The sequence below is a fragment of the Brachypodium distachyon genome, chromosome 2, assembly GCF_000005505.3.
Source record: "Brachypodium distachyon strain Bd21 chromosome 2, Brachypodium_distachyon_v3.0, whole genome shotgun sequence".
In the NCBI taxonomy this organism is placed as follows: Eukaryota; Viridiplantae; Streptophyta; class Magnoliopsida; order Poales; family Poaceae; genus Brachypodium; species Brachypodium distachyon.
Window position 1 is genome coordinate 10,029,912 of NC_016132.3, and position 26,196 is coordinate 10,056,107.

The window sequence follows — 26,196 nt, forward strand, 5'->3', positions numbered from 1 at the left end:
TCGTCGTACCACATCAAACTAAAGCTCCATAAACTAGCAATAAACCCCAATGTGTGTTGTTTTTGTTTGGATCAAACGGAGACTTTGAACAACACCGGACCCAGTTAACCACATGGAGTTTTTCCGGAAGGCAGTGCTTCCCCGTGTTGACGTGTTCGATGCTGTGCTGGGCAAAGTTAATGTCGACTCGGACCCAACACCACCCAATAACACGCGCGCATGCACCAGGCTGACCCCGTCACGGTCACGAGTCACTTCCTCCTGCCTTCCTCCCTCCCTCCCTCTTCGTCTCGTAGTCCGCAGCATATATACGGGCAGATTTTCGAACCCCAACACTTCTGAACAGCAGAGCTCCAGAACACCCCCCCCCCCCCCCTGCTTCGACCACGTACAAGATTCAGTCCAAAGATTTGGTTGCAACACGATCGGACAACAGATACATATACACATGGGCAACTTGTGCGTCCGGGGCGGCCACCGTGCAAGGCCACTGGTGGTCTTGCCGGACGGCAGCCGGTTCCGGCTGGAGGAGCACGCGGGCGTAGCCGAGCTGATGATGGAGGCGCCGGGGCACGTGGTTGCGCGGGCCAAGGATGCCGTCAGGGAACGACGGCTGCGAGCCTTGGGCGCTGACGAGCTCTTGCGCGCGGGGGAGGTGTACCTCCTCGTGCCCGTGGGGAAGGCCGGGGCACGGCTGTGTGACGGGGCGGTGGAGGCGATCTGCCCACTGGTCTTTGGAAAAAAGGGGAGCAAGCTTAAGGGCAGGGGCGGCAGCAGGTTGTCCAGGAGAAGGATTTTCCCGGGAGCAGAAACTGGCTTCGGGGAAGATGATGTCGCCGATGGGAACAAGTCTGGTAAACAGGGCCTGCAGGTACATAGGCTTAGGGCCAGGCAGTGGAGGCCTGCCCTTGAGACCATCGACGAGGCGTAGATTAGTCAAGGATTTGGTGCGCTCTTTGTTCATAAAATAGGAAATTTGATTATTTCATTTTATTCTTCCATGTGTGTGGATTTTTTAAGCAAAAGCTTAAATCTCAGTCAAGATCTTAGTACCATTTTCACTCCATCGTCTGCCACGTTTTGCCCTTCCAACGGTCAAGCACGCCAACTTATCTCTAATTAAAAGACAAATGACTTATCTAACGTATTCTTTTTCATGTCATTACTTGGCTCTCTGTGCTACAATCTTCCACCAACTTGTATCCTCCTTGCCCTGCTACAGCACCGTTCCCCGAGACAAAATGCAAAGTGAAATCTTAAAAATCTCAAAATTCATATAACTAATGTAGTTAAAGTATACTTTATTATATAATTTTATTATGAGTTATATCATACGATATTTAGAAATATATTAGATATTATTGTAAATTGTAAACATAGCATTCAAGGCTGAACCAATAAACTAACTTCATGTTTTACCAAAATGAACCAAAATCGTCAAATATGTCTTCGTGATTAATCGTCTTCAAGACATCGTGATGGAATCCTAGGTGAAACCTAGCGCCTCCTCAGATATCCCCCTCGCCGCCACCGGCGGCTCCGTCCGCGATGGCGGCGGGCTGCCTTCTGCTCCACGCCTGCTCGATGGTGATGCATGGAGGAGTGCCATCCCATCTCACGTCATCTTTATGCGGGATGGGGGAGGTGCGTGGCAGCAGTGATGGACGAAGGGATCGAGATGGAGGAGCTGCGGGTGGAGAAGGAGAATGGAATGAGGAGGATGAGCAGTTCGCGGAAGATGCAGTGGAGCGGCGAGCGGATTGAATCTTGGCTGCTCGTCACTGGCGCCTCTCCTAGGCTGTAGGCCGGGCTCGTATTTGGGGGCCAGATGCCCATGGAGGTGGTCTTGTAGATGCAGACGCCGGGAGCTCCATCGCTGTGTTGACAGTGCAGGGGCGAGGAGATCGGCTGTGGGGACGCCACAGAAGCGGGAACACTCGAGCTGAAATGTCCCTCCCATCAAGTGTCTCGTGTTTTTACGGTGATCCTGGAAAACGACCATCAACCCCCGCTATACGAGGGATTTTGGCTCGAGTTCTTGAATCCCCTCAAATTTTCTTACAGGCCGGTCGATTTTATGGGACCCATTAGGATCCACGGTTATTTTGAAGACCGGCCGATAAAGTGATCTGTGGAAGATACTCTAGCACTCAGAGCTCGAGGAGCCACGGCGGGTGCGCTCCGGCTCTGGGCTGCAGGATGCCCTCCTCGGCGGCGGATGGCGCGGGTTTCTCTTTCTCATCGGTCGTTCTATACATCAGGTTTCTCGCAAGCAAGATTTTGAACGGCCTAGTAACGATTATTAGGGCTGGACAAAAACCCCGAAGCCCGATAAGCTTAATGAACGCTCGTTAGATCGGTTCGATAAGACTCGGTTCGTTAATTTAACGAACCGAACTGAACACCACGTTCAGATCGTTAATAGTAACAATCTTATCGAGCGAACTGTCGGGTGCTCGGTAGGCTCGTTAGGGGCTTGCCTATAACGGGCCTCGCGTCGCCAGTCCAGCCCATTACATGCACATCAGGCCCAACTTCCACCGATTAGGCATCAGGCCATCAGTACATAATCGATCGATTGGTTCAACCCTAATCGCTATCGGAGATTCGAAGGCAGCAGGCGTGGGCTGGCGGCGGCTTCTCCCAGTAGGCAGTAGCAGACCGGCCGGCGGCTTCTCCCAGTAAGCAGCAGCAGAAAAGCAAGCCGGTCCACTGGCCGCCGCACCCCGTCCCTGACGGCCGGCCGGATTCCTCCATCATCCGTCGTAGTTGAAACCTGGATGTGTGATTTGAATGGGTGACTTGGTCAGTAACTACGTGTGTCTGAAATTTATGTATTTGTACCTGAATTTGTGATGTATTGACGTTGCTATTTATTGAAGAAAATAGATCATGACAAAAAAAGTTACATAAATGGATTGCAGATTGATTATTAATGATCTTGTAACAACGAGCTTAACGAGCGCTCGCGAGATTTTACCGAACCGAACTGAACTATGGTTTCAAATGGTCAACGTTACCGAGCAGAACTATGGTTCCAAATGGTCAACGTTACCGAGCAGAACTACGATAACGAGTTTAACGATCCGAATCCTCAACGAACCGGACAGGCTGGTTGGGCAGCCCTATCGATTATACTATCCACAGCCCACAGGCCACACGTAGTACATGACGATTATGAACACCCGAATACGTTAGCCAATTGCGACACACTAACAAAAAGACGTAAGAAAAAGATCACTTCATTCGCCTCTTATTTCCCGCGAGCTCAAATTTTAATTCGGCAGCTGACACGCGGATGGTGCGCACACGCACGCCTGCAGCCAAAGCCTCGCACGTCGCACGTACGAATATTTCTGGGTGTAACCAGGCTACCTACACGGCCAAAGCCTACACCTTCACGTGCGTGTGCTACGTGACCAGACTCGCACGCTTCCTAGGAGAACCGACGATGAGTACCAGATCTTTTCAATCGATTCACGAGTCACGACCACCCGGCACCCTGTCTCAGTTCAGTTGCCTAGCTCCCTTCCTAGAAACCGATACTAGCAACCTGGAGTGTATACACATCGTACCCGAATACATTCACGCCACTATTCTTCGTACGTCCTTGAGAGTTGAGAGGGAGAGGGAGAGAGAGGCCCGCACGCACAAGCTAATTTTCCTCCCCGCGTGTCTCTCGTCGCTCCGTTTCTTTCTTTCTCGTCCAGGCCAGGTGCTGTTGCCATTCTGAACCTCCTCACCTACCTCCTCCTATATCTTCTCTTCCGTTGCGCTACAGATATACGAGCTCTCCCCTTCTTCTGTTATTGCTGTTGCCAGTCTTCATCCTCTCCTCTCTTTCTCTGTGGTTCAGCTGCACAGAGAATTAACGTGGTTGAGGTCTCGAAGAGATCGATGGCAACCTTCAATGAAGAGCACAGAGATGCTCCGCAGAGGGAAGAGGTATGATTCGATTCATTAGTCTCTGTCTCTATTCAGTAGTATCATACGAGCATGCCATGTCAAATTCGAAGGAGTTTTATCTTCAGAATTCACGCGAAACAACTTCCTTTTCGTTTCTGTTTCCTCGTATGCTACTATAAATCTTGATGCGGAATATCCGAAGAGGAGTCCTATGCAGACTGTTCAACTGAAATTTTAGTCTTGCACCCTTACTGTTCTTCCGTCAGTTCATGGCCACCGAGTCGAAGGCGGATGAGAAGAAAAAATTAAACATTCCACTCCGCGCTTTGATTTCCCATCCCCCTGGCCCCAGATGAATAGGGGATGGCACTTGGAAACGTCACGTGGCATCTGAAAAACTGGTTAGGGACCCAGTATTCGTAGAAGATAAAATCACAATCGGAGAAGAGGATGGCAATTTGGTCTTGTTATTGTTGTGTCATGGTCGTCGGTTAAATAATCAATAATCAAAATTCGAAAACGTACGAAGATGTCCACTCAAAAGGAATATCCCATGGAGAAATTATGCCTCTAAAGACTCCCAACTCCCTAGTACATTTATTTTCGGTAAATTTGGTCCATAGATTGCAGTTGACATGTTGCCGTTGCCGACCAGGATCTTTGGTCCATATCGAGTTTGAGCTCTGGACAAAAAGGCCGGCGGCTTTTCGTGAAGTAGATAGGATTTAGATTTACTTTGCAGAGAAAACAGTAGGAAGAATAGGTGAATGTCACCTTCAGGTCAAAGTTTCACGTCTGGGTAACTCTTAACCAATGTTGTTTTTTCGTGATCGTCTGTTTCTTATTGTCTGAGATTTTCTTAGACTTCGGTAGCCTCCCTTAGGGATGTTCTGATCCACTTTCAGTTGAAAACGGCTAAACTGAGCAGGCCGGTGTCAGTACAGATTCCTTCAATGAATCAGAACGAGCTGACCTTGCTAGTTCAACAGATTGTATACAGCAGTTTCCACGGTTTGAGAGAAACTATTTTTTACACCCCTTGCCTCCCTTAGTCTATCAAACATGCAAACCACCGATTTTGAACACCCCAACCTTCCTTGGTGTCTGATCAAACATCCAACCTAGTCACCCCACTATTTTCGATATATATAGAGAGAGAGACTAAAACTTACTCCTTGAGTACTGAGACTTACAGTAGTAATATTTTTGTTAAAATTGCACATTTTTCTAACTGCATTTTTTGGTAACTTAGATTTACGAAAAAAAATAGACAACTGTGAATTAGCACCTCTTGTTTCCTATATATTCATATATTTTGCCACTCTGAGGCATATAATGTGTTTACACAGCGAACAATTATAAATTGTGAGATTGCACATACTTGTGATTGTAACAAAAGCAGATGGCTGATGCGAGGCTGCTCTACAAGAATAGGTGTGCAGAATTTCATGATTCGCAAATAAAGAAGGATCAATTCTTAAAATCTAGCATGTACCGGCTCTCAATCTAAACGATGCGACAGTGATTTTGTCCTCTTTTTCGTAGATCTCTCTTCTAAATAAAGAACGTTTTTGTAAAACTGCAAATGCCATCCTCCGTACAATTATGAGTAACTAGGATCTAATCTTCTGGGGCACAAAGTCAGTGATCAGAGATGACAACAGGTTGCGGGTACACATCCTTATCTTGAACAAGCACACAATATTCCATCAAGCAAATGGACAGGACAGAAACCTTTGATACAACTTGACCGGCCTGTGTGGCTAGAAATATTTGAAGGTCCCCTTTCAAAAAATAAAAATACTTGAAGGTCGCCATGATAAGAGGAAAAAAATCTGGTCGGCAGCACGCATCCTTTGCCTTTTCTGATCACGGTCAAGGACTTTTCCGTATTGCATATTTCTAACACGTGAGTTAAATTATTGTTTGGTGAAATGTCAAGCATGGACTGCCTTGTTCTATGGTTGTATCATAATCCTACGTACCAGTTCTTGATGTAATGTTCAACTAACCATATGTGTGGGTGTGGCTCCACCCGGGTAGATAAAATTCTTAACCCCTCAAAGCTTTTGCTGTATAAGCCCATCAATTCTACTCCTTTTGGAGTATTATCCTTAATATAAATAGGATTGCAGTGCTGTCCTGTGATTGCTAGACAAGAGGATCCTGTCCTCCCAATGTATCTGCTGAATTTTGGATAATTTGTGTGCAGCCACCTTTGAAGAACAATTATGGAGGAATTTCTGCCAAGAAGCCCCTCATCAGTAAGGTATGTCTCTTTTTTTAAGGAATCAGTAAGGTGCGTTGGGAAGAGGAGGTCAGATTATAGGTTACACTATGAATCAGGACTCATTTGACTTGAAACAAACTGATACCTATGTTGCAACACTTCTCAGGATCACGAGCGTGCCTACTTCGATTCCGCTGACTGGGTCCTTGGCAAGGTAATGCATGAAACAAGTGAATACTGTGCAACTCATGGACTGTCTAATTTCAGTCTCCAAGTTTGAAGCCGTAAAAAAAGTTTCCAAGTTTGTACTGACGATCAAAATTATCCCCTGCTTATGTCTGCAGCAAAGCACAAGCAACAGCCCAAAAGGCCCTACTGAGCCACTGAAGCCTAAGATGCAGGTATGCAAAATCCTCCGATGATTCAAAAGTCCTCCCAAGAGGTTTCTAATCATATATGGTTACATGGTACAACAAAGCAAATAGTCCAAATCCACGCGCGGCCTGGAATAATGTTTGTCTTTCTCGATCTTTTAGATGAACCCTCTGGCTAACGTTTCAGATTCTAGAATGCCGAAAAAGCATTGCTTTCATAAAACATTGTCATTTTTCACTTTTGATCTGCAAGAACCAAGAAATGATCATGCATTTATGCCCACCAAACATAAACAAGTATTATATAGATAGAATAATAAAACTCTAAAATGGCTTTCCTTTTTCTTCTCATCTCTGAAGCGTACAGCATACCATCAGCTCCCCCCAAGAAGGCCCGCGTCCAAATCAGGCGGGACGGAATAGCACGAACCAATATTTTGGCATCTGTTCTCGCCGGAATGAAGCTTTACCTAGGCGACCTCTCGAGAAAAGAGTGAACGGTACCCTGGATCGCTCGTAGGGGTGAGATATGATACTTGGAAGTGCCCCCCCTCGCAAGGAGGAGCCGGTTGGGATGTAAATATGGATGTTGCTATACGTGTGTGGTTTTACATGAAATGGAATATCTATCTCCCTGTCGTGCTCTCCTCTTTTTTGTTCGTCGGTAGATTTGTGTTTGATGTTCTACATAAAGTTTCTGTTGGAAGTAGTGTGTGCCATCTCTTTAACATTATACCACAAGTACGTGCTGTGTGGTACGAGGAATGGGAATCATGCTGTGTGGCACGACGAATGAAAAACCCGCGGTGTTGTACTCACTCTGTCCCATATTAAATGAGTTTCTATTACATGCATCTAGACGCTTTTTAGCCATAGTTATATCCATATCTAGACAAATTTGAGTCACTTAGTATGGGACGGAGGGAGTATGAAACTACAAGAAAAGTGCTGGCAAGGTATATTACATGTCTGGACCTCTTAAAGAATGGCATCATTAGGCGCATCGGTTTGGTCAAATTTGGCGGGACAATAAGCGGTGACCTACTGACCTCACAGCCTCAACCACTTTAAGTCGCTCTCATTTATGCGTTGATTGAGATTTGTTCAGGATACAAATAACTGACGCCCCAGTGATCGGAAGTATCTTCCACGGACTTAAGCATAGTAAGAAATTCACTTAAGCCATAAGACTTCCTTTGATGCTCAAGAAGCACCAAAGTATTGGCGTTTCATAAAAGAAAGAACAACCGAATCATGTTTCCATTTACTGGAAAGATATTACGTACTTCATTCCAAAGTGTATATATTACTCGAAGCAAGTATCTGATCATCCAAATTCTTCTCCCAGATAGCATAACAGAAACAAACAACTGAAGATTGTGGCCCCATCGAACATAATGAAAATCCATATACTTCCTTTGACACTGAAACTATGTCAAATAATTCCAATGCTCTTTCTAGGTTTCGTTTGACATTTACAAATTAAATCCAAGAAATATAGCAATAATTCAAGCAGCATGGCTAAGGTTTTGTTGCATGAATAATATCCCGGAATAAATAATACGGGATGTCAATTCTTCTTTTTTCTTAGTAGGTCAAATAATATTCCTCGCTAAGTATGATTCTCTTGAAAAGTTTTCTTTGAAATGAAATATAGTACAAATGAATCCTTACAAATGACCAGCGTAGGAAAAATCCTAAAGAGTAAAATGCACCCGAGGTCCCTATTCTTTCGCGAAGGTGTCAAGTAGGTCCCTAATCTTTGAAAATGCACGTTTAGGTCCTCATTGTTCGTTAAGTGGACCCAGGTCTCTCGCCTGTATGCACAGCTCCGGTCGCATGACATGGCTGCCACCTAGACTTTGGGCCCACACGTCAGGCGACGACGTGGCGCTGCCACATAAGATTAGTGACATCTGCATGTATTCAAAAATGGAATCTTTTAAACACTCTTCCAGAACTCATCCTTCTCTTGGTAGCCACATTTTTCTTCGTAGGAACATCTGCCGCGCGGGGGTTTTCTGTAAGATTGCAACGCCACGTCGTCGCCTGACGTGTGGGCCCAAAGCCTAGGTGGCAGCCACGTCATGCGGCCGGAGCTGTGCATACAGGCGAGGGACCTGGGATGAACCACTTAACAAATAATGAGGACCTAAACGTGCATTTCCAAAGATTAGGAACCTATTTGACACCTTCGTGAAAGAATAGGGACCTCGGGTGCATTTTACTCAATCCTAAATATCAATCCTCCAAAAATCCTTTGAAGTTTTTTTTTGCGCAAAAGAAAGTCCCTTGAATCAAATGAGGCTTAATGCCAAACGTGGTTTTATCGGTTAAAACACAAAAACGAACTACAATCCTGAATAAATAGCAAAAGAAAGTTGTGCGCTACATAATACAATGGAGGGAATATATACCATGCACTAAGACCCGCCTTAAGACCATTAAAATCGCTGGATAGTAATTGTCATGTCCATTTGAATCCTGCAGGATTATGGTTGAACAAAGTTCGTTCAATTGAGCATGGAAAAAAAAGAATCTAAAAAAGAGGTTGGAGTGGATGGAAACTTTCATGTGAAATGTAGTGCAATGGAATCTTTAGGAAAATTTCCCATAGGATCCAATCTTACAAATCAAACAACCCATATATATAGGAAATTTCCCTAAGGATTTAAATCCTCCAAATATCCCATGAGAATCCTTTGAATCAAAGAGGCCCCAAAACATACCATCTTCAATTGGGAGGGGTAACCCTCTGTATCTACTGGAATCGAGCCTCCAGTCCCCGTTCGCTGCTCCACTCTCTGTTCCTCTTCCTCAAGTCAGCCTCCGCGAGCCTATCCCTTTGGAGAAGATCGTCTTCCTCAACTCCAACCGGCCGCCAACTTACACCCCCCTCCATCCCCTTCCTCCCCTACTACCTGCAAACCTTCCGCCCTTCCTCCCGGGGCCCGTAGCAACAGCACCTTTGCGGAGGAATGCGGGCCGCCACGAGGAGGAAAAAGGCTGCGAAGGCCAGCGCCCAACACGAGTGCGCGCAGAGGAATGCGGAGTAGAGCCAGAGAACGAGGCACGGGGCTGCACGGGCTGCCACGAGGAGGCTGACGGGCGAGGGTATGTGGCCAACACAGTTGGGCATGGAGGAAGTCGATGCCGGCGCACGTGCAAAAGATCCCTCGGCCACTCAATCCCTTCGTGCACATCGAAGACAATGGCAATTCAATGACATGGATATGCAAACAAAAACTCGCATTGTAAATCAAATCTGATTCCAACAAGCAAAATCATCTGCAACCAAACAACAATATCACACAAGGACTCCGATATATATAGTGCATCTTCGGACACTCACAATGTATTATACCTTAAAGCCGCATCTTATACATTAAATATGAATTTAGATACAACTTATCTAGTGGCATGTATCTCAATGATGTATTGCTCTCATTGAATGCATTCGTTAGATAAAAAATATGAGTTAAATCGGATTTTACACCGAGAGCCGTATCCAGATTAAAGAAATTGTATCTCTTTGTTTCCTCATTAAATAAGGTGCCGCGGCGTATCTTTGCTTAGTTGGCAGGCTTGAGATAGAGTAGGTGCATTGGAGAGCCTTTAGTTATCCAATAGGAGGTGCGGAACATAAATGTTGGGTCTTTCGCATTGGTTTTTGTGCAAGGATTTTTTTCGCTGCTGCTATACGTACGACGTTTTTACGTCCGACGCTCGTACGATCCGTGTCACGCGAGTTCTTTCTCCCGAGGCAAGTCAGGCCGGCATTGACCTCCGCGGTTCTGCCCAAGACCAAATCCAAGTCCGAGTAAAAATACTAAGCCAAAGGCCAATCATGTATCTCTCTCATCTTTCATGTGCACCAAGGGCTGCGCCGGTTGTGCCCTACTATTCCGTATTTGGGATTTGGTGCTCAACATGGAGGCCTTTTTTCTCTTGCACCCATCCCTTTGGTTGCTGTCGTATCGTATTTGCAGAGTTGTTAACTATTTCCATTCCATGAGAAGTGTATCTCAGATTTGACGAGAAAAAAAATGTTAACCAATATATAGCAGATGAGATGTGTCTTCCATAGCGAAGCTTCTTAATTTGGGCTGCAAGGGCTCTCGATTGGATATGGATAGAAATGTACGTACGTGCTGGCAGGATCGGCAGGGAGTGGGACCATCGTACGAAGATCGTACTAAAATCATCATACGCACAGCATTTCCGTTTTTTTTACTGCTTGTGCTCGGATTGTTGGTTAATCCACATACTGCTTCCACTTTCTACTCATTTGTTATCTACCACATCATAAAAATTATTGTACATGACAGATTTCCAAAGAATTTAGACCGTTAAAGTAAAAGTCGTGCAATTTTATTTCATGATTTTTTGTAATACAACAAATTTTAACATTCTGCAAGTATATTCATATTAAAACACATCAATATTCAACGAAAACAACAATATAGAAATATATAGTCTATCCAGTCGTGCAAATGCGATGGGAGAATGAGTATTACGTTTGTCCACATATGCTAAATGTTATCTTCACCGTTTGACTATGGTGGGACCAGATTATAACGCTTAAGATTTATTGATAATACACGATGCTAATAATTGAAGACTCCGACATAGAAATCAATGTACCCAGTCGCCCACAACACCAATCCGATCATGTGTAAAAACCTGGTTGAACGAGGTTCTCCTGAGGAAATAAACGCAAAAATAACAACGCTCAGTGGATGTGTGTATCAAAGAACTTGACGTAAAGCCTTCCCATTGAACATATATATAAGAAAAATACACGAAATCTTGATTTTCTAGATTTGACGGGAGCACCTTGTACATCGTTACATATGACTTCCTTACTGTCAAGCAGGGGCGAAATAAACAAATTCACCGCTGAGGTCACTTTTCAGAATATACAGGTGTCATTTCATATTTTAAGAGTGTTTCTATATTTCTAACGAGAATTAGCGAACCGGTGATTTGACACCAATGAATACAAGCTATTTAGGACAAGTCCAGCACTTTCTCTAAAATATCTCTCCTATATCTCAAAACGAGGGACTCTCCTAAAAATATTCTTCCCTAAAAATTGTCCAACTCCAGCAGTTCCCCTAAAAGATCTCCCCTATTTTATATTTTAAGAATTTTCTGTAACTACCATTTGAAATTCAACGGCTACCTCTCCCTTTAGTTCAGATCACAGCACATAATTCCAAATCCAAATGGTTCGAAGTTCATAATTGGTACATATTACAATTCAGACTAGCTAAATCTGAATCCAAGTTGTTCGAAATTAGTAGATATCACAGGAGGGGTAGCTTCTTGAGTCTCTTCGAGATTGATGTGATGTTCTTCATGCCCTTCAGACCAATGCAAATCGTCCAATCCAACATCACTTTGCAAGAGATCGGTATAGCCATTATAACTCTGATTTTCCATTACCAAAATCTGAAACAAAAGTAGAGCATCTTAGCATTTTGGCAGCACAAGAAACGTGCAGTAGATACAACGAATTAGTCTCAATTAGTAGACGGCAATTGACAACAATCTGGAATCATCTCAATTAGTTGTTCCACGGGGAGAACTGGAGAAGGCCGACCATGTCCGGGGAGGCACGATGGCCGCTGTTTGCCCCCCTCCTCCTCCCCTGCGGGCCGACAATCCACTCCCCTGCTGGCCGCCCCCCCCCCCCTCCTCCTCCCCTGCGGGCCGACAATCCACTCCCCTGCTGGCCGCCCCCCCCCCCCCTCCTCCTCCTCCTCCCTTGCTGGCTGCTCCCTCCACTCCCCTGCTGGCCGCCGCCGCCCGCCTGCTGGCGGCCCCCCTCCTCCTCCTCATCCCCTGCTGGCTGCCGCCCTCCACTCCCCTACTACCGCCGCCTCCACTCCCCTGCTGGCCGCCGCCCGCCCCAAATCGAACAAAAACAGAGAAAGGAGAAGGACGGAGGGTGAGGAGTACCTGCAGGTGGCGCGCATGGTGGCGGCGGTTGGTCCTCGCGATCGATAGGGGGAGGGATCGGGCTCCCCGATCTGTAGTGGAGAAAGAGCTCTGGATCGGTGATGCCAAAATATCGGGGAGGTTTTAGGGGAATTGCTGGAAGTCGTTTTTGGATTTTTTTTTTCCCCTAAATTTGGTATTGGGGAGGCTTTAGGGGAACTGCGGCCTGCTCTTACACCCCTGCTCACATGTGGCCTGCCCAAATCAATAAATCATCCAAACGCACATAGGCTCATACTGACTATGTAGTGTTAAACTAAATCAAGGGGCACTCAACAATAAGTAAAATTAATCAGAAAACAACTAAACAATTAAAGAAAGATAAAAAAAAGTTACATTGGAGATCCTTGAAGAGAAAAAAATGGTTCGCATGGGGTCCTTGTCCAGGGAGAGTTGGCGACAGGCAGTGAGGGGCTGTGAGCCCATTCTCCAGATCATGCGAGAGGCTCCAAGTAGCAATCGGCGTTAAGACGGAAATTAATTCGTAATATTTGTGATCTTCTCGGGACCGCTCCTACTTAAAATTGCTGTACGAGTTGGATCGCGACGTGCCATTGTTGATTAAACTTGCAACGTTGTGCACTGTACACCACTAATCAGCTGTTTCAGTCCGAGACCTTCTTCGTCCTACTATTCTTTTCCTGTCCGTTTCTTTAATTGAGCTTGCAGCATAGAGGCATAGAGCTGATGAGCAGAAACTGACAGGATTGCAAGGCCCTATCACTCTATCCGAATAATACTCAGCGTGGCATGTTGCCGTACTTCCATATACTGTAGTTTTATGTATCAGAGAAATTATTACATAGAGGATCTTAAGCTTTCTGTCCTGCTAGAGCGTCAAGAAAACAAAGCAGGAGTGACTTCTGTCCTGTGCCGCGTCGATCACGTGAAAAGCTGACCAACTTTTCAGTGAAAAGCTAAAAAGGGCACTAGGAACCTTTGGTGGCGCTGTTATCGGCAAAAGAATAACCGAAGTAAGTTTTCATCTCGTTGTAGTAGTACGAGTAATTGGCTAATTGTCATTCGAGATATTCTTTTTTTCTAATTTGACTGCATGAATCCGATTCCGGTCTAGGCAGGGTTTTTGTCACGCAGAAACAACTCAGTCGAAATGCATTTGGGCTGTTGACTTGAAAGAGAATAAAATCGACATGTCATCAAGAAGACCTAAATCGAAAGATCATGCTACAGTCACACGCAACACCCAGTTTCTTTCCCTTAAAATACCACTTTGCAGTTTACATATACTCGGGAACAAATCATCGTCTTCAACATAATAATGCGTTCGTAAAAAAAAACATAATAATGCAAACGTCTTTGCTCGTGGAGGCCGTGCGGGTGCACGTAAGAATGGGAGCGCCCAGACGGCCTTTACAAGTGGCGTGTCTCGCGCAGCACCGTGCGTTTGTGAGCAGGAGAGTCGTGCCCACGCTTTTATTGTTACGTGTCCCCAGCTCACACTCCCCAGTATATTTACAACGCCAAGGATCCCAAGTTCCCAACCCACGCTTTTCTTTTGGCAGAAGCCAAGAAGACTCGTGCTCCGCCCATCCCCCTCGCCCCCGAAGTCCGCCCCTAGAAGTCGCACTTCCCGTGGTGGCCATCCTCCTGCTCTGCTTCTCCTCCTTCCTCTTGATCTCCCTCCTTCTCCAGATCTCTCTGTATGGGGAGGGCGCCGTGCTGCGAGAAGGTAGGGCTGAAGAGGGGGAGGTGGACGAGGGAGGAGGATGACATCTTGGCCAAGTACATCAAGGAGCATGGCGAAGGGTCCTGGAGGTCAATGCCCAAGAATGCTGGTACGGCGGAGAGGGATTTCGAGCATCAGGAAAGCTGCAGGCCTTCAATATCCAGTCGAGAGATCAATTGATTTCTAATCACTCGGCCGCTTTTGTTGAATTGAAACAGGGTTGCTGAGATGTGGGAAGAGCTGCAGGCTGAGATGGATAAACTACCTGAGAGCAGATCTTAAGAGGGGCAACATCTCGGAGGAGGAGGAGGAGATGATCATCAAGCTCCATGCCACTCTTGGCAACAGGTACTACTCCATGATTACATACAGACATTTGGTCGCCCATTTATTTGCTTGCCTCTGCGAACTTTTTGTGTTGGATTCCGGCATTAGGCAACTTTGTCGTAATACCGATTGCACGGTTGCAGAGCTTATGTCTGCCAATGGAGAAAATCTGCTTCTGTTTAGTCTACACTCTACAATGCCAAAGTTCAAACTGCTTAGCATGACAACGGATTGAACTGTGAAAACATCAAGTGTGATCTGTAGCTAATTAAACGAGTCCTGCAATTTAATTAGGAGAGTAGAAGTTTATGCTTTAGTCAGCGGGGAAAAACGATAAATACATCTTTGTTGGTTCTGAACCCTGCAAGTGATTTGGGCATATTCTCGTATCTTTTTTGTTTGCGAGGAATATTCTCTCACTTATTATTTTTTTAATATTTAAACGTCCAATTTTCACACAAGTAACCAGGTGGGTGTCTTCATCCTAATTAAGTCCAAAGGCCCTATCTGGAATGTTTTACTGTATTACTTATAGGAGGGTTGATATTTAGAACTAAACCCGAGTCCCTTCTGCAAGAAAGTTGGAATAAGTATGCGAAAAAATTAGACTTAGCTGCATACCCCTTCAGTTTACTTGAAACTAATATAATATCAGCTCTTTTCTACAGCAAGCTACTGATATGTTTAAAGTTTTCCCTTCTCTGAAACATAACCGAAAAAAAATGAAAAATATACAAAACGTAGCGAAACAAGGATAGGATGCAACCATTTTTGGGTGTTTTCCTACAACTTCTCGCTTTGGTTCTTTACCAAAAACACAGATACCCACCAAGGAAATGCCAAGTGACACGCCACACACGCGGAGAGGCGAAGGGGAGCGGCGGGGCCTTGGCTTTCAGCATCTCTTCCTCCCGCCTTTTGTTTGTCGCGTTGCCTAGCATTTTTTTCCCTTGCTAGTAGTATATCGATCGGGAGAGATAGATATGATATCCTATCACCCCCTTGCTGCTCTCGTGCGCATAGCAGTGCCCCATGTCCCGCATGCCGCAAAAAGGGGCGCACCCAGATTTCCCACGTAGCGGCGAAGGCATCTCTCCCAGAATCTTTAGATGCGGGAGAGAGCGTAAAATCTCAATCGGTTGACAGTGAGCTGTATGATCCATTAATTGTTTTTTTTCCATATATATGGTCCCGTGCATTGAAAACTCGCCCTCTCTGTCTCTGCCGTGCGTCGCGACAGCTGACACGGATCCGTATTCCCTGTCGCGTCACTGCTGGTGCAATATGCGGCCCCTCGCGAAGCGCACGGCCTTCTCACGTACACGTGGACGGCTGTTCCCTTGGAGGAGCTGCGTCGTCCGGAGATTTTCCCTGGGCTCGTTTCTCACGTGTGGGAGTTTTGTGTTCCTCTCGTTTCACACGCATACATAGAGCAAAATGATTGCCGCACTGGATGTATCCGGTTCTCTGAGAGACCGAGAGAAAGGGGTTAACTGTTTGTCCTCTACCTCAATGATTTTGTTTTCGTTTGTCATGACATGGATGGATGAGTGCATGCAGCTTATAGTTACTGTAGTCGCACACTGCCACCACACGACCGAGAAGTACTTGCAACTATAGTAAACTAAAATGTAGTCAATGAAACAAAAAAAACAACAACTGTGTCCTGATCTGATCTGATCACGAAAATTAATTGTAGCAAACAGGCGGAGGCAGGCAGGCATGCACATGTAGTGGCGCTATAGCATTTCGTGTCGTCCACATGCATATATGCACCTGATCTGCGAGGGAAGAGGCTTTCATCAATGTCGCGCTTGCCTTGCGCAATTGACGCAGTAGTAGTACGTTAAGTCGCCACGAGAACGGTGGTTGGATCTCCAGAACGCATATTGATTGGCATGTGGCCTCTATTTACTCCTGCAACTGTAAGAGATTCCTCCAGTCTTGCAATACACTGAAGCGTCCAGCTAGCTAGCGCACTGCCATCGCCATAACCTGTAAAAAGCTGCACGTTTCCATACGCCCTGACGCCCATGTATCTAGCGCAGCATGGTTATTTTCTCTCGGTAAATAAACTTGCTGTTTCTTTTTCACTCAGGTGGTCCCTGATCGCCGGCCACTTGCCCGGCCGAACGGACAATGAGATCAAGAACTACTGGAACTCGCACCTTAGCAGGAGGTCGCATGACTTCCCCAAGGGCGGCGATGGCGTCGTTGTCAACGTCGACCTCAGCAAGCTGCCCGGCGGTGGCAAGCGTAGAGGCGGGAGGGTGGGCCGTGCCACCGCAACGACGGCCAAGGGGAAAAGGAAAGCAAGGGGGAAGAAGGCTGGGAAAGTGAAGAAGGACAAGGTTGCAGAAATGGAACATCATCATCATCATCACAAGGAGGATGCCACTGATGAAGAAGCTATGAACAGCATTTCAACACCAAGCAGCTGCCATTCAGGCTCTGCACGGGGCGGCGAGGAGCAAGCACAGGCCAGTGCCAGTGGGGTGACATCTGATGGGTTCGACGAGGCTCCACTGGGCTTGTGTGAGGAGATGGTGAGTGGGCTTAAAGCCCAACCGAGCCCACATACGGAGGTGGGGCAGGACGTGTCAGGCAACGAGGGGGAGAGTGCGCCAGAGAAGACCGTGCGCCACGAGGAGCTAAGCAGCAGCAAGGCCGCCGTCGTGGAGCAGGACCAGCATGGGTGTTGCAATGAGGGCGAGTGTGGGACTAGTGGGCCAGCCAAGGTTATGGGCCAGGAGGAGCTGGGTGATAAGGCCATGGACTGCGACCATAATGGGTGTTGCGACAAGGAAGAAAGTGAGCCTGCGGAGGCTGTGGGCCTTGAGGAGCCGGTGGACGACAAGGCCATGGAATGGGACCTCGTGGGGCTGGATGACAGCTTACCCACCGATGACATGTGGGGATCACTTGTGTGGGACTACGACGATATGGTGATCTCGGACGGAGGCCAGCAACAGGAGTCCGTGCTGTCGGACCTGTTCTTTCTAGATAACATTTAGATCGGGCATGGTTGATTCTGTGTATTATCCTCTCTTGGGTTTTTAGAAAAACTTTTGATTTTTTTTATTGGAGTAGAGTTTTATGTACCTGGTGAATGAGTTAGTCAAGTACTTCGGTGGCGTTGGGCGCTGGGTCTTTTGTTGGTCTTACCGATGGAAAGAAGAAAATGTAGAAAAATAAATCCTGTTGTTCCACATTCAAAATGTTTGCACTCAAAGTCTAATCAATCAGTTCACACAATACCACAGTAGTAGTGCCGAATCTGCCGCAGTTGAACTACGGCAGTAGCGAGTAGCCGAGTACACACCATGACGGTGTAGGTGTAGTGCAGGAGTTTTATAGTACTAAACGAGGCCGAGTTCAGCAACACTACTCCACAGTTCAGAACAGAGACACGGCGATCTATCCAGTTCAAACCACACAAAGTCAATTCAGTACGTAGTTACACACAAGGTCTAATCAGTTCATATTAAAAGAAGTCAATACAGTGATTCCTACCGTTGTTCCACACAAAGTCTAATCAGTTCAAATTTTTCAGAAGGAATGAAAGAAGTCAATTCAGTCGCTCCAACTGAAGTTCTACCAAGTTCATTCTGAAGCAGCGAGTACGGTACCAGCACCGAGCCTTGCAGCAACAGTTAAACTACATTAGGAATAAGTACACACCATAACACCGTAGTTCAGCGAAAACTAAACAGCGTAGCAGTAATAGTCGTTGTACACGAGGTCGAGTTCAGTAATCAGTAGTCACTGGACAGTGCAGAGTAGAGACACCATGACAATGAGACAACTATCCAGTTTAGTCAATAATCAGTGCAGTACTTGTACCTAGAGTGGTAGAGTTTGCTGCTTCTTTGACTTGTTCGTTCTAATCCTCCTCCGCCTCCTTCCCTTACCCATCCTCTTCTGACCAATTTCTGAACTACCATCACTCTTCGTTGGCACCCTGCTGCTACTGCCTCTGTTCTCATAGTCTGCCGTTGCGATCTCTGTCGCTACAATTCGTTGAGTTGCAGTCGAGTTACGGCTCTTCTTGGAACTCCAGAGAGACGAATTGCCGCGCGATCCAATGTTGAGTTCACGAAGGACTCCCCTTCCCTGATCAGCCACCTGCGGTACTTGCCGCGCCTGCACCTCTCCAGAGGATTTCCTCTTGCCGCCCCTTTCGCCCCTGCCTCTATAGCTGACAGGCTGCGGCTCTTCGGTCTTGCGGTGCACAATCGGGGCCGGAGTCGAATCGGCTTGTGGCCGCCGGGGCGTCACCGTCGGCGCCGGTGCAGCAGCCCTCACATCCCGCTTCCCCCGCGCGCGCGTCCTGGAGGTTCTGGAACACGCACGCAAGCGCACCCATCAATCGTTCGACCGTGAAATTGATTAACGACATGACAAGGGCTTTCGCAACGCACCTGCAGGCAGCGCTGCGGCGGGAGGATTCGAGCTCCCGGTCGCGAGCGCGCCAGTCGACGCCTTTCTCGGCCAGCACCACCTCCCGGGGCCGCGCCGCGCCGAACGGGTCCGTTTTGGCCGGCTCATTCTTCTCCTCGCGGCGCGGCGGCGGCGCCGGCTGCTGCTGCTGCTCGTAAAGCTGCTGCTCTTCTCGTTCCACCTCGTCGGCCCATGAGAAGGAGAACCGCCTCGCCCGGTCCTTGCCGCCGCCGCGGTCGCTCCTCTCGTCCATCTTCTTGTGCTCCTGCACTTCGCTCTGTCCGCGATTCGGCTATTTTGCGAATGTGGAAAGGCAGAAGGTGGAAGTGGAAGTTGGAAAGATTGCCGTGTATCCCTCCTCGCAGCGAGCGGTTTTTGAAATTTCGAAATTGGGCTCGAAAAAGTTACAACGGTAACCGCACGGACGGCGAGGCCCGAACCCCGAACCCCCTCGATAAGACAACGGCCCGGTGAATCACAGTGCTTTGACGGAATTGCCCCTGGGCACTTGGGCAATGTATCTACTATGAGATCGGGCTGTGGCAGATGGCTGGTCTCACGGGTGGATTGGGATTCAGTGAAGTTATGCAGTGAAGTCATGGAGAGACTTGACCCTTCTTATCAGCCGTCCAAACCAGATTCAAGGGACAAAATGGAACCAAGGCAAAATACGCCCATGACTGCAGCTTTCGGGACTCATTCGGCAGAGAGAAAAAGGCGGGGCGGGTTCCCGCGGGAAAGGGGCGCGAGTCAGGCCAAAATTTCACCCAGGCAGGATCTGCAGAGCTCCGCTCACCGCGCCTCGCGGGGGCGGGATTTGCTCACCTCGTCAGTGGGCACGTCTACGCGCAGAGGAGGTTGACGCGGCGCTGCGGAGAAGGAGAAGAAAGGCGGGCTGCGGCAGGAGGAGGAGTCAGGCACGTTGGCGCCGCCGTGGAGGAGAAGACTGGACCGAAGGTATGCTCCTGCTTAAATCAGTTAGATTTAGAGTTCAGTGCTGATTGCCGTGTAGTTTTGAGTGTTTTCCCTCTGCAATTGGTACACTGATAATGGGTTGTTGGCTTAAAATTGGGCAGACTTTGTAGTATAATTGTGGGTATTGTGCGATGGCAAATTCTGTTAAGGGGATTCCTGAAGTTGGTATGAGATTCAGAAATCTAGATGAGGCTTGGATATTTTGGGTAGCATATGGGGGTCGTGCAGGTTTTGAGGTGAGGAAAAGGTGGACTAATAAGATCAAACTAGATGGTAAAGTGACATCATGCAGATATGTATGTGCCAATGAAGGTTATCGTAAAAAAGTTGAAAGTGAATCTGTTCGGAAGCATTTTAGAGCTGAAACAAGAACTAATTGTCGTGCTAGGATGACTCTTCAATTGGATCGAGACTCTGGAAATTTTAATGTAATTGATGTAGTGCTTGAACATAATCACTTCCTTCACCTGCCACAAACACGTCACCTCATGGCTTCCCAAAGGAAAATTTCAGAATTTCAAGCTTTTGAAATTGAAGCTGCTGATGATTCTGGAATTGGACCAAAAGCTGCATATGAGCTTGCTTCTCGTCAAGTTGGTGGACCATTTAATCTCGGTTACACTTGTCGTGACCATAAAAATCTTTTGCAAAGCAAGAGGCAAAGGGAGTTGGCTTTTGGTCAGGCGGGCAGCATGTTGAAGTACTTTCATGACAAAATTGCTGAAAACCCATCATTTCAATATGCTTTGCAGCTAGATTGTGAGGAGCACATAACAAACATTTTTTGGGAAGATGCTAAAATGATGCTAGACTATGCACATTTTGGTGATGTTGTCACTTTCGACACCACTTTTGGCACAAACAAGGAATATTGGCCATTTGGGGTTTTTCTTGGCCTCAATCAGTTTAGGGAAACTATTGTTTTTTGTGTTGCACTGTTGTTTGACGAGACATTTTTCTCATTTAAATGGCTCTTTGACACTTTTTTGGCTGCACATAATGGAAGGCAACTTAGAACTATTTATACCGATCAAGATGCTGCAATGGGAAAAGCTGTAAAGGTTGTGTTCGCAGAAGCATATCATGGACTTTGTACCTTTCACATAATGCAAAATGCTGTCAGACATTTATCTCCAATTAAGGGTGAAGAGGATGATGAGAACGAAGAGGGTGAAGACAAAGAATCACATATTCTCACTGATTTTGCAGCTTGTATGTATGAATATGAGGACAGGGCAACATTTGAAGAAGCATTTGCCAACATGAGATGCAAAGTGCATAAGCAAACTTGGTTGGATAGTATTTACAAAGTAAAAGAATAATGGGTTGAATATTTTATGAGAGATGTTTTCAGTTTGGGAGTGAGAAGTACACAACTAAGTGAGAGTTTTAACAATTCATTGAAGAACCATCTGAAATCTGATTTCCATATTGTTAGATTTTTGAAGCATTTTGAAAGGACAGTGGAAATAAAAAGAAGCAAGGAGTTGGAATCTGAATTTGAAGCGAGGAAAAAAATACCGGCAATCAAGATGAGCACGCCTATGTTGGTACAAGCAAACAAAGTGTACACTCCAATTATTTTTGAAGCTTTCCAAGGTGAGTATGAAAGATCCATGGCTGCATGCACTAGAGTATTGGATGAAAATAAATATGCTGTCGCTATTGGTAGTTTGCATGGTGATTACACATTTGAGGATGAGTGCATTGTGACAGCTGATCTTTTGAACCAAAAAGCAACATGTGCATGTGGAATGTTTGAAAGGGCAGGAATATTGTGCGGACATGGACTGAAAGTTCTTGATTTGATGAACATAAAGACATTGCCGCAACATTTATGTCTTGAAGAGATGGACTAGAGAAGCACGTAAAGGAAGTATATTGGACAAGCAAGGAAGAGATGTGATAGAAAATCCAAAACTAGAAGCCATGCTTCGGTACAAAGAACTATCTTATAAATTTCACAATTTGGCACATAAAGCATCCTACTCTACTGCATGTTGTTTGTTGTTAGAAAATGCACTTGATTCTCTTGGCCCGCAAGTAGAGGATAAACTGAAAGCACCTACTAGTCCTATTAGTGAACCAAGTAATGAGCAAGAAAATGCTGACCCAAATGTGCAGCAAACGTATGACTTGCTAAGAGCTTCACAACTGAAGAAAAAAGTGGTTCAATCCAAAAATAAGAAGAGAACTAGAACTTGGCTTGATAAGTTGCGAAAGGGCAAACGGAAACCAAACAAACCTGTCGTTGCAAGCAAAAAAGGAGCAAAGGTACAACCTCAAGTAGAAGTGGAGAATGATGCCCGAAAGGAAGAACCAAACGTGAAAAATGATGAGTACAATGTTATTGGTAGTTTTACCCAGCTCATCACAGCTCCTACTATTTGTGATGATACTCTTTATGGTGAGGATCCATTCTAGTGTCTACATGTCGTGGTTACATGTTATTTTGGGGGTTAACTATAGTTTGTTGGATGTATTTTGTGGGCTAACCATAGTATTTTGTGGCCTAAATGTACGAGTGAAATGGCCTAATGTGTTAGAAACTGGATGTATTTTCGGTTCAATTTTCGGTTCAGATTTCCAATGTAATTAGTGGCCCCTCAAGTGCTACAGACTCAGTATGAAGTTGTAGAAAATTTCAGTGTTAAGCTTCAGATTTGTTTCAATTTTTGCTTGTGTTATTGGTTCAGTTTTTCTCCTCATAATATGTTCAGTTCTTATATTTATAATCTGCCCAGTGATACAGTTTTTCCTTTTGTTATTGGCGTACTCCAATATGTTCAGATTTGCTTCTCTTTGTTCAGAATTTGTAAGCCTTTTTTCTCTCTGCCGGATGGAGTCCCGAAAGCAACAAGTCATGGACGTATTTTGCCTTGATTTCATCTTGTCCCTTGGATCTGGTTTGGACGGCTGATAAGAAGGGTTAAGTCTTTTCGTGACTTCACTGCACAACTTTGACTGAATCCCAGTCCCTCACGGGTGTGGCCAACCTATGATGGATAAAGAGGTATACCACGCATTGTGTCCTCACTCCGGATGGCACCCGACGCGATTACAGCTCTATCGTATCCGTACCCGATGACTCGATCCTCAACTTCTATCCGTACCCGTGGCGGGGGTCGGGTATGAAATTTTATCATACCCTGCGCGGGTATTTTTACCCGACCGTCACCAACAATAAGTCACAAAAAACACACGAGGAAATCGCAGGAAAAAAAATCCTCGAAATCCCTCATCGTCTCCATGCCGGCGTCTGCAACCGGACGTGGATCTACTTCACAGGAACGGCGGCGGCGTGCCAGATCCACGGCGTCAGGCCTCGATCCGACGATGGCGGGGGTAGGGTCAGTCGGATCCAACGGCGTCGGGGGCACCGTCGGCCGGATCCCACGGCGTCAGGTGCACTGCGTAGAAGGGCAAGGGTCCACGTTGGCGGTCGTCGGCGTGCAGAACCTCGGGAGGTGGCCGCCGCTTCCCTCGTCATGACGCGCCGCCACCGCTGCAGAGCGAGAGGAGGCGGGGGCGCGGGGCAGAGTGGAGAGTGGAGGAGGCGGGGGCGCGGGGCGGAGTGGAGAGTGAAAGAGGTGGGGGCGTTGGCCGGCGCGGACTGGAGGAGGAGGCGTGGGCGTGTGGCGGCGGAGGGAGCAGGAGGGAGGAGGCGGGGCGGCGACGGAGAGAGCAGGAGGGAGGAGGAGGGGCGCGGGGCGGCTGGTGGAGGAGGCTGGAGGCGGCGGACATGGGAATAGAGGATAGGGTGACGGGATTAGGGTTAGGTATAGGGAGATCGGTGATTCGGAATTATATATCAAATGTATTGGGTTGGGCCTAGACAAGATTTAATGGGCACCTGTAACGGGCTGTCCACTGTAGGTGCGGGTACACGGGTTCGGGTACCCAAAACCGTACCCGTACCCGTCAAACCTGTCGGGTACAGGATCTTACCATTTACATACGCGCGGGTATTTTTTCTTACCATACCCGTATCTTAAAGGGGTAAATACCCGTCAGGTATGCGTGTATCGGGTACCCATTGCCATCCGTAGTCTTCCTGAACGAATCTCTCTATTTGCTCTATTTCATGATGTTAGTTTCCTTTCCTAAATGAATCGGCGCTGCCGTTTGCGTAAAAATATCAGCAGCAAAGGGGATCTTCAGAATTGTTTTCTGATCAATTTCCGGCATCCAATAGAACGAAACATGACACAAAAGGAGAGACATGTTCAAAATTGAGCATCTAAAGCCCGTAAACCGCTGATCAAACCTGGTCTATTATGTGAAAAGAATGAGCGATTCAATGTAAATAACATATTAATACTTAACAAGGAGCAAGATAGCAGTCACCAAACCTGGTCTTTGAACGATAACAATATGTTGCAGGGGAATGCATCCGATGAAAACCTTTATGCATTTAGAACTTGCAAACTTTCAATCCTATCCACTAGATCTTACATAGATGGGTCAGGGGAAAACGAGATCTCTAATCACATAAACACATTTTATGACGTTACAGATCCAATGCGCCACGCAGTGTTGGCCATATCCCTCCCAGGGTCAAATCCGAATAAGAGGGCATCGACCTGCGCACCCTGGCCCCCGCAAGGTCCCTGTGGGCACATGTTGGCTCGCCCCTGGGCCGCCACCTGGCATCCTTGCACCAGCAAGTCGACATATGTTGCATCGACCAGTGACTACTGACACCACCATTATCCTTCGATACGGGCCTGCCACCGCCTCGGCAAAGGACGGCGATAACAACGTCGAGAAGGCCAGGAAATGGGGTACACGGTGATGACACTCGAGAGTTCCCTCGGTACCGTTGGAGGACAGCAGGAGGTGTTATTTTTCTAACTAGCACTCAAATGTGTGTCCAAACGGAAATCATAAAAGTAAATCATCGTACCCGCAAAAGAATTTGGTTGTGTGCATCGATTGATGCAGAGACCGATAGTCTTCACTCCTTTTTTTAAAAAAAAACCGCAAAAGAAGAAGTGGATCGCACACAGTTTGATTCCAAATCCAGTGATGAAAAGAGAGCAATAAATTTGTGGATTAACCACCCGGCTCCTCACACACATGGCAATTAATAGTTAGCATGCAGTCTGGATGATAAGAAATTTGCAACCTATGGGGTTGATTTCTTGTGAATTCAATTAATCCAGCATTTTCTTGATCAATCCATCCAAGAACCTTCCGAAGATTGGGAGGCACGGGCACGGGCACGGGCATGCACGACGCGACGGTCAGACATGGAAGATGCCGGAGCACTTGCGCTTGAACCACCTGAGCCCCCGTCGTAGGGAGGCCTTCACCTTCCCGTTCACCGCGTACGCCTTGTATCCCGCCACCCTCCGTCGCCGCTTCATCTCTGGGTCGTTGAAGCAGCACACGTTGACCCTTGGCACGCCGCCGCGCCGTCTCCCGGTCCCGGCGGCAGGCGGAGAACTGAAGGGGACCGGCGGCGCCATGGCGAACTGCTGCTGCTGCTGCGGCGGCGGCGGCTGCGCGTCGCGGGGGAAGGGATTCTTGGAGGCGGAGGAGCCGGGCGGGAAGGATTGCCGGACCGGAAGAAATCGCCCCGGGATTGGCGGTGGAGATTCGGGTGTGGAGAAAAAGGACGAGGAGAATTGGAGGGAGGAGCAACGTGGGGCTGTAGACCTGCTGGCTTAATTTGGAGCATATCATACTTGTTGCACCAAAATGGGCGAAGGCACAAACAAACACACGTGTGAATATTTTTTCTACGTAGGAGTATTGTTTAAGGTGTGGACTTTGTTTAAGACGTTTCTTCTTGAGCTTCTCCCTAGCTCATGTATAAAACCTTGAGCTTGGTTCAATAGTGGCAGACCGAGTTGGAAATTCCACCAAAGGTGTCACTGACATGTGGCCATAGGCCCCCACATCATCCTCACGCTGCATGGTATCATCTCAGTCGACGTCAGGCCCATCTGGATCGTCCCTTCCATCGTGTGATTTGATCCTATGTCTTCAGAAATATCCTTACAACCTCTAACGGTGGGTTCTCCCCTGATCTTAGCTGTGTGGCAAAAACAGTGAGAAGGCAAAGAGTAACCTTGTTTTGTAATAATAAATTAGAACACAACTAAAGCACCAAGATTGAAGATCAGATTTTTCTTAATGTTATAAATAATTATGTGGTTTCAACCTCAAACATTTCATGATTATAGGTTAAGAACGGAGACTGAGAAATGTGGTTAATGGGCGATAACAACAAAAACTTTGGTCCATGC

The 26,196-nt window shown here is 46.8% G+C and overlaps 5 protein-coding genes across 6 annotated transcripts; 4 read left to right on the forward strand and 1 right to left on the reverse strand.

Moving 5' to 3' along the window:
* The first annotated feature begins 374 nt into the window (after positions 1–374).
* On the forward strand, positions 375–1,066 carry LOC104582559. Its single transcript, XM_010232526.3, has one exon. It carries the CDS (start codon positions 449–451, stop codon positions 929–931), a length of 483 nt encoding a protein of 160 aa, XP_010230828.1. The 5' UTR covers positions 375–448; the 3' UTR covers positions 932–1,066.
* Positions 1,067–3,505: 2,439 nt separating this feature from the next.
* LOC100833173 lies at positions 3,506–7,324 on the forward strand. 2 transcript variants are annotated; one of them, XM_003567544.4, is made up of 6 exons: positions 3,506–3,715; positions 3,857–3,945; positions 6,119–6,175; positions 6,303–6,350; positions 6,481–6,537; positions 6,871–7,324. In XM_003567544.4, exons 2-6 carry the CDS (start codon positions 3,898–3,900, stop codon positions 6,931–6,933), a joined length of 273 nt encoding a protein of 90 aa, XP_003567592.1. In that variant the 5' UTR covers positions 3,506–3,715; positions 3,857–3,897; the 3' UTR covers positions 6,934–7,324. The 2 variants fall into 2 exon arrangements, with proteins under 2 accessions (XP_003567592.1, XP_024314973.1); XM_024459205.1 differs by having other exon boundaries at positions 3,511–3,945.
* Positions 7,325–13,992: 6,668 nt separating this feature from the next.
* On the forward strand, positions 13,993–17,745 carry LOC100828073 (transcription factor MYB111). Its single transcript, XM_003565656.3, has 3 exons — positions 13,993–14,309; positions 14,419–14,548; positions 16,626–17,745. Exons 1-3 carry the CDS (start codon positions 14,177–14,179, stop codon positions 17,539–17,541), a joined length of 1,179 nt encoding a protein of 392 aa, XP_003565704.1. The 5' UTR covers positions 13,993–14,176; the 3' UTR covers positions 17,542–17,745.
* Positions 17,746–17,945: 200 nt separating this feature from the next.
* LOC106866117 (eukaryotic translation initiation factor 4B1) lies at positions 17,946–19,422 on the reverse strand. The gene is made up of 2 exons (XM_014898849.2): positions 18,949–19,422; positions 17,946–18,866 (listed from the first exon to the last, which is right to left on the reverse strand). The coding sequence occupies exons 1-2, from the start codon at positions 19,218–19,220 to the stop codon at positions 18,371–18,373; spliced, it is 768 nt and encodes a 255-aa protein (XP_014754335.1). The 5' UTR covers positions 19,221–19,422; the 3' UTR covers positions 17,946–18,370.
* A 244-nt stretch (positions 19,423–19,666) lies between these two features.
* On the forward strand, positions 19,667–21,913 carry LOC112270914 (protein FAR1-RELATED SEQUENCE 5-like). The gene is made up of 2 exons (XM_024459532.1): positions 19,667–19,924; positions 20,044–21,913. The coding sequence occupies exon 2, from the start codon at positions 20,074–20,076 to the stop codon at positions 21,262–21,264; it is 1,191 nt and encodes a 396-aa protein (XP_024315300.1). The 5' UTR covers positions 19,667–19,924; positions 20,044–20,073; the 3' UTR covers positions 21,265–21,913.
* The last annotated feature ends 4,283 nt before the right edge of the window (positions 21,914–26,196 follow it).

Coding starts and splice junctions, on each gene's coding strand:
- LOC100833173 (XM_003567544.4), top strand. CDS start 3,898: ATGGCAACCTTCAATGAAGAGCACAGAGATGCTCCGCAGAGGGAAGAG. Junction 3,946..6,118: donor ATGCTCCGCAGAGGGAAGAG/GTATGATTCGAT, acceptor ATTTGTGTGCAG/CCACCTTTGAAGAACAATTA. Junction 6,351..6,480: donor CTGACTGGGTCCTTGGCAAG/GTAATGCATGAA, acceptor TTATGTCTGCAG/CAAAGCACAAGCAACAGCCC.
- LOC106866117 (XM_014898849.2), bottom strand. CDS start 19,220: ATGGACGAGAGGAGCGACCGCGGCGGCGGCAAGGACCGGGCGAGGCGG. Junction 18,867..18,948: donor CGCCGCAGCGCTGCCTGCAG/GTGCGTTGCGAA, acceptor TGCGTGTTCCAG/AACCTCCAGGACGCGCGCGC.
- LOC112270914 (XM_024459532.1), top strand. CDS start 20,074: ATGGCAAATTCTGTTAAGGGGATTCCTGAAGTTGGTATGAGATTCAGA.
- LOC104582559 (XM_010232526.3), top strand. CDS start 449: ATGGGCAACTTGTGCGTCCGGGGCGGCCACCGTGCAAGGCCACTGGTG.
- LOC100828073 (XM_003565656.3), top strand. CDS start 14,177: ATGGGGAGGGCGCCGTGCTGCGAGAAGGTAGGGCTGAAGAGGGGGAGG. Junction 14,310..14,418: donor GTCAATGCCCAAGAATGCTG/GTACGGCGGAGA, acceptor GAATTGAAACAG/GGTTGCTGAGATGTGGGAAG. Junction 14,549..16,625: donor CATGCCACTCTTGGCAACAG/GTACTACTCCAT, acceptor TTTTTCACTCAG/GTGGTCCCTGATCGCCGGCC.